The sequence below is a fragment of the Cibotium barometz genome, chromosome 55, assembly GCF_041138505.1.
Source record: "Cibotium barometz isolate CiBa-2024 chromosome 55, ASM4113850v1, whole genome shotgun sequence".
In the NCBI taxonomy this organism is placed as follows: domain Eukaryota; kingdom Viridiplantae; phylum Streptophyta; class Polypodiopsida; order Cyatheales; family Cibotiaceae; genus Cibotium; species Cibotium barometz.
Window position 1 is genome coordinate 7,778,057 of NC_141100.1, and position 13,773 is coordinate 7,791,829.

General features: G+C 46.2%; 1 protein-coding gene across 2 annotated transcripts in view; it reads left to right on the forward strand.

Annotated features, from left to right (window-relative positions):
- The first annotated feature begins 756 nt into the window (after positions 1 to 756).
- LOC147607321 (uncharacterized) overlaps positions 757 to 13,773 on the forward strand; it is a 72,152-nt gene continuing 59,135 nt past the window's right edge. For both annotated transcript variants that reach the window (XM_086790413.1, XM_086790414.1), the window contains exon 1: positions 757 to 4,566. In XM_086790413.1, coding sequence (XP_086646539.1) covers positions 969 to 4,566 — 3,598 coding nt within the window. In that variant the 5' untranslated portion in view covers positions 757 to 968. The remainder of the gene's footprint in view (positions 4,567 to 13,773) is intronic.

Genomic DNA, 13,773 nt, shown 5'->3' on the forward strand with positions numbered 1-13,773 from the left:
GGACATTATCCCACATGAGCATATTTGTAAGAGGTGTACCCTCCTCATTTTTAAAGCAATGAACACAAGAAGCTCTCAAGCCTCTCTATGAGTACAAGTTTCCATCTTGTAACCTAATTGACTTGAGTCAAGCTTGATTAAGTCATTAGGATTATCATTATGCTGTTAATTAGGCTTCATCCTCCATAGAATTAGATTAACTTAATTAGTGTGATTAGGGTTAGATCCCATAGCCATTGATTAGGGTTCCATGAATTTCATCAAACCAACCGCTCACACATACATGCACATAACAAGTGTTGTTGTAATCAAAATTTTACTCAAGAAGTGATGTTGGTTAACATGTTATGCAAGGATCGTGTGAGAGACATCTTCTATATTCAAAAGTCTAAGTATCTTCCTTTTCTTGACAGCTAGTCTCAAAATCTAACAAGTGCACAACTAATAGCATTCATGTTTTCATGTTGATGGGCAATCGAAACCAAATTTTCTAACTATAATCTTTCGTTGTTCTATAAAGTCATCTATGTTTCTGCATAACGGCAGTTAATAAAGAAATGTCAACGTGTTAGTATCGTGTGAATACTGATAGATTAACAAAGGCTTGTATGATTTTCAAACGTAATATTATTAAGCACAAAAGCCTTAAATATGTGATTTCATCAACTAGGCTAAGCCACATCATCTTGACTTAATAAACACATAAACATGGTCTTGGGATCTCCCAATTTAAATTGGGATTTATCAAGGTGTAAGGTACATTATTTACTTTTGTTTTTTGAGCATTTTGTTATCGAACCTGCACCTCCCCGTCGAGCTTGCCGCAGAGTCGGGGTGTCCGTTGCAGGCGATTTACTACCTGCTTGGCCGTCTCAACTGTCCGCCCAAATCCTGTAACGTCCATTGAAGCTCTCGATCGAGCTTGCCGATCGTAGCTTCGGTGGAATTCTGACGTCAAACATGAAAACATGGAAAGGGTTTCTGTAGCTCAAATGGATGCTCATGAGCAACAAGGCGCAGGAGAATACAGGATAGAGGAAGTACCAGGCGGATTATCTGCACAAACCGTAGGGCAAGCAAACATCTTGTTGTCGGAGATGGAAGCAAACTCAGCGAAATGCCCCGCAGACATGACAATTGATTTAGGGCTAGCAGAGGAAACTTGTGCAGAGGCAGACATGGCCAAAGGCATAGAAGGAGATGGAGAGGGAAGAAGAGAGAAAGAACATGCACAAGGTCGGCTTGTTGGTGCTGAAATGAAGGTCGAAGGGGAATCAGATAAAGCAGTTGCTTCACTTTTAGAGAAAGCTGACCCTGTGAAAGAGCTCGATGTCATGGAGGTAGTAGGTCCTCTAACAGACCCTGCAAAAGACCCTGAGGACCCTGTGAAAGAGCTTGATGACATGGAGGTTGATCCTCGAACAGACCCTGACGACACGAAGGTGAAACAGCTTGATGACATGGAGGTAGGTCCTCTAACAGACCCTGTGAAAGACGTCGAGGACATGAAAGTAGGCTCACTAACAGACCCTGTGAAAGGCCATGAAGACATGGAGATATGTTCTCAAACAAAGCCTTTGAAAGACCTTGAGAACATGGAGATAACATTAGCGGTAGAAATAAACACAAATGCTGAATTGCCAGAAAGCAGCAGTAGAGAGGGAAAAGAAAATGGGCAGGAAGAACCAGGTACTTCAGTTGAACAAAGTAGGCATGCTTGTACTGAAATGCAGTTTGAAGTGCAAGCGGGTGCCTTGCTATCTGATCAAGGGGGTGCCAAAGTGGATCATGTGGAAGTCCATCACGACATTGAAATAGGCATAAGGGAGAATGTTGTTGGAGAAAGAATGCGGGAAGAAAGAAAGTCTGGTCAACCAAGTCAACAAGATGGATGTGCTGCTACTGAAATACAGGTCGAAGCAGAAATTTTTACTTTACATCTTGGGAAAGGAGGTGTCAAAGCAGACATAGAAGGGTGCTCAGCAGAGGAAATAGATGATAAAAGGAAGGGGAGAAATATAGGGGAAGAAGGACATGGTCAAGCTCAGCATGCTGATAACAAAATGCAGATTAGAGGAGATGCAGGCACTTTATTGTTTGAGAAAGCAGGAGTTGAAGAAGATCCTTTGAGCCATCCGGACATGGCAGGAAGCTCATTAGAAGAATTGGAGGGAGCAAGAAAAGGTGAAGAAAGGAGGCAGGAAGAACCTGGTAAATCAGACGAACAAGTTCATAATGCTGGTACTGATATGCTAATTGAAGCAGAAGCAGAAGCAGAAGCAGAAGCAGGCACTGTTTTGTTTGAGAACAGGGGTGCCAAAGAAAATTTTGCAGAAGACCATCAGCACATGGATGAAGTTTTAACAAAGGTAATCGATGGAGAAAGAAAGGGGGAAGAAAGAAGAGAGGAGGAACCTGGTCAACCAGTTGAACTAGATCAGCTTGCTGGTTCTAAAATACAGGCTGAAGCCTTATTATCTGTGAAAGGGGACAAAATGAACTCTGTAGAAGACTGTCAGGCCATAGAAGGAGGCTTAACAGAGGAAATGGAATACAAAAGAAGGTGGCAAGAACCAGTCTATCATTCGAGCATTGAACTGCAAATGGAACTAGGAGAAGGCAAAGCATCGTTAGAGAAAGGAGGCGTCCAAGCAGACTTTCTGCAGGACTCAGAAGAAATGGATGAAGAAAGAAAGGGGAAAGAAAGAGGGGAGGAAAACTTTGGTTCAACAAAGACAATGGAGGAAGAAAAAACGAAGGAAGATAGAAGGCAGGAAGATCCTGGTCAGTGGAATGAGTTAGATCTGGATGCTTGTACCGCAATGCAGGTAGAAGGGGATACTGATACCATTGTGCTTGAGGGACAAGGTGGTGTCAATGCAGACCCTTCCAACAGTCATCAGGATATGGGAAGAGGTTTGGCAGTGGAAACAGAAGAGGAGAGAAGGGAAGAAACACAGTTTGAGGCAGAAGTAGGCAGCTTATCACTCAAGAAAGGAGATGTCAAAGAAGGCTGCCACCAGGACACGGACAGAGATTTAGGAGAGGAAATGGAGGAAGAAAAAGAGAGAAGGCAGGAAGAACCTAGTCAGTTACATAAAATGAAAGCTGGTGCTGAAATACAAGTTAAAGGGGAAGTGGGCACCTTGTCGTTAGCAGATTATGTGGAGTGCCATCACGGCATCAAACAAGGTTCAGCCAAGGAAATGAGTGGAGAGGCGGATCTTGTAAAAGCAGAACGGAGGGAGGAAGAAGCACACCAGTTGTCTGGCCAGGATTTGCAGGCTGCCCCTGCAATCCAGGGCACAGCTGTGAAAGAAGATTCCATGGAAGGGGAGGGGGGAACACTCCAGAGGCAACCAAATTGGCTGGCCCATACTGAAATGGGGGTAAGAGTGCACGCAGATAAGTCATTGTTGGAGAAAGATGTCAACGCGGGATTGATTACAGGTCATGAGATAATGGAGTTGGATTCAGGAATGAGAATGCACAAAGAGTTGCCACTTGCAAAAAGCGAAAAAGTAAAGGAGGAAGAACTGGGTGGGTCATTTGGTGAACATTTGTGTGTGGATATTGTAATGCAGGTTAAAGCTAAAGATGTTGCAGCGCCTGCTGACGAAGGTGGTGTGAGAGCAGGTTCTATGGAAGGCCACAAGGAGTCAATGATGGAAGAAGTAGGGCTTGAAGAAGATCAAGAGTGGGCCTTTCAAGGGACTGGTGATGAGAATGATACACCTGGCATTTCAAGGGCTGAGAGAGCAGGTGTTTCAGAGGAAGAGAAGACAGGGATGTCTGATGAGGCAAATACGGGAACCTCAGAAGAAGAAAAATATGCTAGAGTTGGGCTTGAGCAGGGAGGAACAACCATAAAAGTCAGTCAGAAAAGGAAGCTATCTGTCAGCCTTGCTTCAGATAGTGGTACCACAAATGGACATGGTCAGGCTGACATTGTGGTCAAGAAAGCCAAAAAGAAGCCTGTTAATGTATGGGCTAAAACATCCTCCAGAAAAGGAGGCAAGAGAAACAGCAAGAATGGAGTGCAGCAGAACCCTGCCAAGGAGGATTCTGTTCTTCTTACTCCTGTGTATGTCAATCAAGACAAGCTTGAGGATGGACCAGATCAACCAATTGCTCTTTCAAAATATGACAAGGCGGAGAAGATTGAGTTAAGTGAGAACAGACTCAGTGCAAGTAGCACCAAAGGTTACAGGATGGTCAGGGCAACTCGTGGTGTCCAGGAGGGAACCTGGTACTTTGAAATCCTTGTGGAACAGCTAGGACCAACAGGACACACAAGGCTTGGATGGTCCACTCAGAAGGGGGATGTGCAAGCTCCTGTGGGTTTTGACAGCAACAGCTATGGATACAGAGATGTAGATGGCTCAAAGATACATGTGGCCTTACGAGAACCTTATGGTGATTCCTACTTAGAGGGTGATGTAATTGGATTCTACATACACCTGCCTCACGGTGCTGACTATGCTCCAAGGCAAGCACCACTAGTTTCTTTTCGGGGACGGCCATACCTTCCCGACACAAAAGAGGAACATCCAAAGAAAGTACCAGGTATGCCACACTGCCTTTTACTTGCTTCAGTGTTTGGAGTTCAACCATTACAAAGGAGCGTTTAGTATGAAAACCTTACACGAGATGCCTATAGAGCAATTTTTGTTTCCACGAGTCCACCTTCTTTCTATGGTTGGCAGCATATTGTGGCCTTGTGGTGGGCTTTGATGGCTATGATGGCTATGGTGGGAAGGCTGTCATGTGCATCAGGGCACTTGGATGCCATGTAGACATACTTTACCAACAAGTGCAAGGCCCTAAGGCCGGACACTAAGCTATTCGGTATTGGACTGAGATGACTGCCTGGGCTTGCCTCCGTTCATCTTTATTTCTTCATTCTGAGCGAATGTTAGAGCCCGGTCATATGTACTGGGCTCAAAGTTATGAACTGTGAACCGAATGTTAGGATCCAATCCACGAATGAATTGCTCCATCTTGGCCTGCGCAGATAACCCTAACTGCTGTGCTAAAGTAATAACCTTTCCGGAAAACTGAAGCACTGGGGATCCATTTTGTCTGAGTCCATAGAACTAATTTGCCAGACTGGTCATGTATTGGGGCGGGAGGAATCTGGTCTTCAGGTCATGGACAAAGGTATCCCAGCTGAATGCTGCGACACCTGTGGTCTGGTCTGTATAGAGATTAGACCAATGCTACCACCAAGTGACTACCTCACCAGTGAGATGGGGAGCCACTACGTGGACTCTTATCTTGAGGATCTGTGATCCTAGCTAATGGAAAATGAGCAGTAAATTGATGAATAAACTGATTAACTGCTAAATGATCACACTTACCATCATACTTACTGAAATTTGGTTGACTGCGAATGATGGTAGTTGATGCTGCGGACTGCTGGCTGGTGGCACCTGAGGTTGGGGATGCTGAAGAGAGGTGCTGGTATCTAAGATGGATGGCCTCCTTTTCCCTTTGGTGCTTGAGTAACATATGTTCTTGATGGAGCTCTCGTTGGTGCTCCCGAGCAGTGAGTTCAGCCTGACGCCGGTCTTTGTCAATCCTGCGTTGGGCTTCCTCATAGTCCCGTCTTTCTGCTTTTTCTTCTCTCCTTCGGGCCTTATCCTCTCTCCTTTGTTGTTCCATATGAAAGAAGAGGGAGATGTAGTCAGGTGTTGCTGGAGGTGGAGGAGGACGTGCTGCTACTACCTCCAAGAGTTGGAGACGTTCCATGAGCAGCTGGTTCTGAGCTCTAAGAAAAGCTATGGTGTCTGCGGTAGACGGAAGAGCAAGGTCTCCTTCGGGGGAGATGTCTTCCGGCTGATGAGTACTCTCTTCTGTAGACATGATGCTGAAGTCGGTGGTCGTGCCGAAATGCAATCTGACTATCCAAGGATGCCCTCACGCTAGGATACAGTGTGTGTGGACAAGCTGAATCTGATACAATGTAACATGCAGCGGAAGTCTTTGTATTGGAGGATCCTGTCACACAAATGCTCACACTGTCTTCTGTATCTTGAGTTTCGCGAGTTTAGCAATCCTGTAAACCGGCCTTCAGAAACCAAAGGGCGGTGGAATAAACATTTGCACAGAAAACACTTCAACACCATGGAGGACCTAGAAAAGGAAAACAAACAGGGGGAGCTAGAGTGCTCCTGCAAAAAGTACACGGACACCGATTGGCCCCAAATCGCAGTGGCGCCCCTTGCGGTATTTCTTTAATTGATTATAAGAGCTTTGATTACAATATAAGGCTGGCAACTCAGCCGTCCCAGTAGAACTCCTGAAGCCTGCAAAGAACCTGCATCTGGCTTCTAATCCACACGGCATCCACAAACAAGTCCAGCCATTGTTCACATCGAAAGACTCTTCTCACATTGAGTCTGCATACAGAAGCTTTCTCCCAAGATCAAGGCTGCCACAACCATCCATAGCCTCTCACACTATGAACAGCATCACACCCTGACCAACCAGTGCTCCTGTATCACAACACAGACTCCCAAACTGTCTCTCAAAAGAGTATCACAGCACAGCATACCATACAGTCGACACACCTGTACCAACCCTCTCTACCTTCCAAGGGTACTATCCATCTCTGTCATGGATTCCCTGTCCCCTGTCTTGTCAGTAGCAAGGCTGTACCAAACATGTGTCCATTCCTGTACCCTTTGCCTGCATGTGACCTATCTCCTGGAGAAACCCAAAAACATGTTTCCTCGAGAAAACCTACGACCTGTTTCCACATGAAAACCCTTAGGCCTGTTTCCCTTTGAAGCTTATGTCCTGTTTCCATACATCAAGTTGCCTGTTCCCTCATGAAACATCTGGCAACATAAAGATGCCCATAGCTGTAGGTCCCTCTGTTCCTTTCTAGCAGGAAGAAAACAATCTGCTCCATGAGCACGCAGCCATGCGAGCTTGCATCACTCCCATGCCAAGAAACATAACCAAAAGACCTGTGCCTGTAGCCAAAAACCCAAGCACATAGCTGAATTTGCATCCAAGCAAAAACAGCCCATAAACTGTCCCAAAACAGTCCTGAATCAAAGCATAGAAAGGCTGAAAGTTCCATCAGTTGAACGCCATCGACATGATGTCTATGTTCATGGAAAAACAGCCCTTGTCCACCTTTGTGTCAAGAGAAAACCAACTCTTGTCTACTCTTCAGCAGAGGGAGAGAGAGAGAGAGAGAGAGAGAGAAAGGAGGCCTGTGTCTCTGTTCTGAAGTACAGCACAGCAGCCAGCCCTTTAGTCTCCAAAAAGCAAAAGGGGAAGGAGGGATTCAGTAGGCGCCTGGTTCTGTCCTGCCCGTACAGCTGTCCGTACAGCTGCCACGTGGACTGTACCTGCAGGTGTACCTGACTGCGCCGTCTATACTTGCAGCAGCCTGCCCTGCACCGCCAGTACCTGCACCACCTGAATCTGCACCTGCAGCCTGTCCTGCCACGTGGGCTGTACCTGCAGACAGCAGCCGTACACTACCTGCACAGGTCCATCCATACGCAGCCAGCATGCAGTCCCCCTCTCCCCAGAAAAGCACACGCTTCCTCTTCAGATTGATGAGCAGCCCTCCTCAGCGAAAAAGCACAAGCGCCTGCTGTAGGGATGGGCGCCTCTTTTGCCTGCTAGCCCTCCTTTTACCCAAAAAGCACACGTGGCCCCAAATATAGCATAAGGTGTTGGAGGAGAATGTCTCAAACACAAGAGCCTTAGCCAAGGAAGTGCAGAGGAGATAGAGAAGAGTGAGAGTGAGAGAGAGAGAGAGAACTCACACAATGCTCAAGAATATCTTGAATGTCTTATTGAGGCTCAAGGGAGACCTCGTATTTATAGTGATACAAGGGTATGGGCGGGCGCCCAACTTATGGGGCGCCCGGCGGACCAAATACAAAGAATGCCGTTACAAGGCCCAAATGGGGGCCAAATGTACAAGTAAATATATGGCCGCGAAGCTCTCGAAAAGAGCTACGCGATGATCAAGGTCCGGAGGCGAAACTGGGACTTTATACCCAACAACCTCCCAGTTAAAGGGCCAGTGAAGCTCCTCTAAGCTATGTAACTCCCACCCGCTGTAGACATATATCAAGCTGTGCTTTTGGCAAACTTTTGGTGAGAGCATCTGCAGGGTTCTCATGAGTGCCAATCTTGACCAAACTGACCAAACCATCATCTAGCACCTGTCTGATGAAGTGGTACCGTACATCAATGTGTTTGGTACGAGCATGAAACATGGCATTCTTAGCCAGGTATATGGCACTCTGGCTATCACAACCAAGGACCGGAGCCCTCTCTGGCAATCCAAACTCTGTGACAAGGCGTGCTAACCAAATGGCCTCCTTAGAAGCCTCTGTGACGGAGATGTACTCGGCCTCAGTAGTAGAAAGTGCTACTATCCTCTGGAGTCTAGAGCACCAAGAAACAGCACCACCTGCAAGAGTATAGATGTACCCACTAGTAGACTTGCGGGTATCAGATGTCTGAATCACAATAACCCTGCACCTCAAGTGGACCTTTACCATACATAAGGCATTTCTTCTGTGTCCCCTTCAAGTACCTCAAAATAGACTTTATAGCATCCCAATGTGCTTTGCCAGGGTTGGACATAAAACGACTGACTACTCCCACTGAATGAGCAATGTCTGGCCGTGTAGCAACCATAGCATACATAAGAGATCCACAAGCAGAAGCATAAGGGATCCCACGCATAGTACTGGCTGCATCATCATCTTTTGGGCAATCATCCTTGGATAGTTTAACATAGGGCTGCAATGGAGCACCCAAAGGCTTAGAATCAGCCATGTTAAATCTATCAAGGACTTTCTGGATATACTTCTCCTGTGAGAGGAAAAGCAACTTCTGTGCTCTGTCCCGTCTAATCCGAAGACCCAAAATATGTTCAGCTGAACCCAAGTCCTTCATAGCAAAAGCTGACTTCAGCTGGTCCTTAAGAGCTTCCAAAATGCTCTTATTCTTCCCTGCAAGAAGCATGTCATCAACATACAGCACAAGTATCACTGGGCTGCCATCTGCATCAGTTTTAGTATACAAGCAATGATCTGCATGGCTACGATTAAACTTTTGGTTAAGCATGAAAGCATCAAACTTTTTGTACCACTGCCTCGGGGCTTGTTTCAGCCCATAGAGACTACGCTTCAGCTTACAAACCAGATGTTCTTTGCCAGGAATGACAAAGCCTTCAGGCTGCTTCATATACAGCTCTTCATCTAAATCACCATGTAAGAAAGCTGTCTTTACATCCATCTGATACAGTTCTAAATCCAAAACAGCAGTGAGAGCAAACAAAACACGAAGGGTGGTCATTTTGACCACAGGAGAGAAGACCTCCTGAAAATCAATCCCTTCCTTCTGAGCATAGCCCTTAGCAACAAGGCGGGCTTTATACTTAGGCTGGCCGTCAACTGTCTTGACTTTGTACACCCACTTGTTAGGAATAGCCTTCCTTCCTTTGGGCAACTCAACCAAGTCCCAAGTGTCATTTGCATGTAGAGACTTAATCTCCTCCTGCATAGCATGCTCCCACTTGTTTCGGAGTTCACAAGACTTAGCCTCTTTGAAAGTAAGAGGCTCACCCTCATCTGTAAGCAAAACATGTTGCAAAGAGGGATCAAAACGCTGAGGTTCCCTCCGAAAGCGAGTAGACCTCCGTACCCAATGATCATTGGCTGGTTGGGGGTCAATATTGGGAGGAATCATAATTTCAGCATCAAAAGGCTGCGGGTTTTCACGAACAGCCTGATTTTCAGCATATAGGGGTTGCTGCCCTACACCTCCAGGAGCATGAAGCGGCTGTCCAACCTCTTCTGGCTCAAATATCACGGACTCATTATCTTCAGCCCTTTGTGAAGCATCCTGGGGCTCATTTTCAGCATCAATGGGTGGCTGCCCTTGCTGAAATTTGACCTTTTTCTGATCACCATGAGAGGCACAAACATTACGGAGCAGCTTTGCCTCATAAAATACAACATCCCGGCTGCGAACCACTTTGTTGGTTGATGGCAACCACACACGGTAGCCCATCTCACCTTCATCACCGTAGCCAACGAAGGTGCCCTTCTCGGACTTAGCATCAAGCTTGTTCCGGTCTTCCTTGCGGATATGCACATATGCATCACAACCAAAGATGCGTAAGTGGGCATATGAGGACGGTTTGCCAGACCAAACCTCCTCAGGGATTCCACCTTTCAAAGCTGTGTGTGGAGATCGATTGCAAACATGAACTGCAGTTTTCAAGGCTTCTCCCCAAAAATCCTGAGAGAGATTAGCTGTGGACAGCATGCATCGAATTCTTTCACACAGTGTACGATTATACCTTTCAGCCACACCATTTGAAGAGGGGCTATAGGGGGGTGTAAGTTCCCTCTTAATGCCATTATCATCACAAAATTTCTGAAATTTAGTACTAACAAACTCACCCCCATTGTCAGTGCGTAAGCATTTAATCTTCACTCCTGTTTGAGTATGAACAAATGCATAAAACTTTTGAAATGCAGCAAAAGCATCATCCTTAGATTTCAACAAAGTGATCCATACTTTTCGTGAGTGATCATCCACAAAAGACACAAAGTACTTTGAACCACCTTTAGATTTAATGGGCATGCTGCACACATCAGAGTGGACCAAGTCCAACTTTTCAGCCTTGCGAGAGGCACGAGAGGAGTAAGAACTCCTATTCTGTTTCCCATACAAGCAATCATTACAAAAATCAAGCTTGCTTCCTTTTGCATCAAATTTGTTCAAAGAGGACAAAATGGAGAGACCCTTTTGGCTCATGTGGCCAAGTCTCTTATGCCAAAGCTCCATGTGGGAGCGTACCTCTGCAAAAGCAATAAACTTACCAGACAAAGCCTGACCATGAAGGCTATATAATGTTCCTTTCTTGCATCCTTTTGAAATCAGCCTTGTGCCTTTGGTCAATTTCCATGTGCCATTTCCAAATATGGCCGTGTATCCCAAGGCATCAAGCTGGCCCACAGACAGGAGACTGGTTTTCAAACCAGGCACATACCTCACATTTGGCAGCACAAACTCACTACCATCCTGCAAAGTCAAATTCACGGTGCCCATACCTTCAATATTGCAAGCATGATCATTCCCCAAGAACACCTTTCCTCGGGAGCCTGCAGTGAAAGTTGCAAAACACTCCTTGATAGGAGTTACATGAAAAGAGGCACCCGTGTCAATAATCCAAGTCTGTGAAAGCACATCAGATTCATACATCAAGGCATGAATAACATCTGGTTCTGTGACATGCAAGTTATGAACATCAAGTGCATTAGCAGAAAAAACACATAGCACATCATCTGAGTCAGACAGTTCCTCTATGACAACACCAGAGGCCACATTGGCCTTGCTCTTGTCCTTTTCGAACTCTTCTGCTTTGCTGGAATTACTCTCTTTTTCCTTCTTTTTGTCATTTGAATGACTGGATTTCTTCTTCCGGTCTTGCTCCATCTTGTAAAACTTGCAATCTGGCTTCTTGTGGCCTTTACGACCACACTGGTAGCATGTAACATCAGATTGCTGGCCCTTGCTCTTGCTTCTACCCTTTGAATTGGTAGTAGTATTTCCCCGCTTGGTCGTCCTCCCTCGTGAGACATTTGCAGAACCGCTAGTCTCTGAGGTCTTCCTCCGGATATCTTCATTGAGAATAGCACCCCTGACTCCATCAAAAGTTAGGTTGGGATTTGTCCCAAGTGACACCACAAGTGTTTCCCAAGAGTCAGGCAAAGTAGTGAGCAAAAAGATAGCTTTCAACTTATCATCAAAAGCAGGCAATCCAGAATCCTGCATCTGATTAAGCACCCCTGTGAAAGTAGTAATATGCTCTACTGCATTCTTAGAATCATCAAGTTGCATATTCATGAGTTTCCTGATGAGATGTACCTGGTTCACTGGCGTGGTGATCTCATAGGTGCTTCTCAGCTTCTCCCAAACGGCATAGGCTGTTGTCAGCCCTTTGAGGTCTACAAGAACCTCATCAGCAACAGCCATCTGGAGATAGGCAACGGCCTTTCTGTTCAGGATTCCCCATTCATCATCTGTCATAGCAGCGGGTTTGAACTGCTCAAGTGCAGTATCACATTCCCGCAGATAGAGGATATTCTGAATCCTCACCTTCCAAAGATCAAACCCAGTGCCTGCAAACTTCTTAATCTCTAGTAGACCCTTAAGATCACTTGTAGACGCCATGACTTATCAAACTGACACTTCAGAAAGTAAGTAATAGCAAGATGTTATGTACCAGATATGGGTTGACTTGTAGGATGCTCGTAGATTGATGAAACAACTTCAAGTGAAGGTGACGGCGGAAGAGAATCACCGGATGTCGATGTAAACCCGCCGAGGGGCAGAATGCTTGCTGTCTTTGGTGTTGCTCGTAGATCCTGTCTGCTGGAGGCAAAGTCGGCTGCTGCTAGTGGCCGTGGGACTGCTGGCTGCAGCCCGGACTGCTTGCTGGTGGCCTTGGGGCTGCTGGCTGCAGCGTTGGCTGCTGCTGGTGGTCGTGGGGCTGCTGGCTGCAGCCCTAGCTGCTGCTGGTAGTCGTGGGGCTGCTGGCAGCAGCGTTGGCTGCTGCTGATGGCAGCCGTACAGCAGGCAGAGAACAAAGCAACAAAAACGCTGCTGATTGCAGCAGCGCAGCACCAGAAACGCAGCACAGGGGCAGCAATGGAGAGGAAAAACGCAGCAAAGGGGGCAGCAAGGGAGAGGAAAAACGCAGCAGAAGGGCAGCAGGGGTGGAGCAGAAAACGCAGGAGAAAGGGAAAGCAAGGAAAAACCACAAAAGAGGCTCCTGCGTTAAAAAGAAAAGAGCAGCACTCTAGAAAAAAAAACGCACCATCTTGATGATAGAAGGGAGGTGTTTGACGATCCCGTAGTCAAGTGGTGGAAGACACCTCTAACTCCATAGCTTCTGCATACAGCTTCCCTCCATAGCTCTGATACCAGTTGTTGGAGGAGAATGTCTCAAACACAAGAGCCTTAGCCAAGGAAGTGCAGAGGAGATAGAGAAGAGTGAGAGTGAGAGAGAGAGAGAGAACTCACACAATGCTCAAGAATATCTTGAATGTCTTATTGAGGCTCAAGGGAGACCTCGTATTTATAGTGATACAAGGGTATGGGCGGGCGCCCAAATTATGGGGCGCCCGGCGGACCAAATACAAAGAATGCCGTTACAAGGCCCAAATGGGGGCCAAATGTACAAGTAAATATATGGCCGCGAAGCTCTCGAAAAGAGCTACGCGATGATCAAGGTCCGGAGGCGAAACTGGGACTTTATACCCAACATAAGGGCCACGTTTTCTTTAATAAAGGGCTTAATAAATGATTTTAAAGGTTTTTAAACCTTCAAAGCTAAAATTCCTTTGCCCCCTTTCACACATGGGGTTATCCACACATGGGCTTCCATCTTCACTCCCACCTGATGCCATTTCACACTGTCCACCATGTCCCCGTGCACATCTTCATCTTGTCCAGAGAAAAACACAGGGTCATGACATACCCCCCTCTTGAAAAATGGCAAGCGTCCTCGATTGCACTCAATGGCACAGTAAAGCATCTCATGAGCAAAGACACCCCGTATGGCAAAAACAATGGCCTTCCAATGCATCTGGATGATAGAACAATCATCCTGCACAATAAGCCACACTGTCCTCTTGCTTGTTCCTTCAGAACCTACAGCAAAAGTCTAAAACCAAATGGAAACACGTTAACTGTGTTAGCCAAAAACAAAACCAT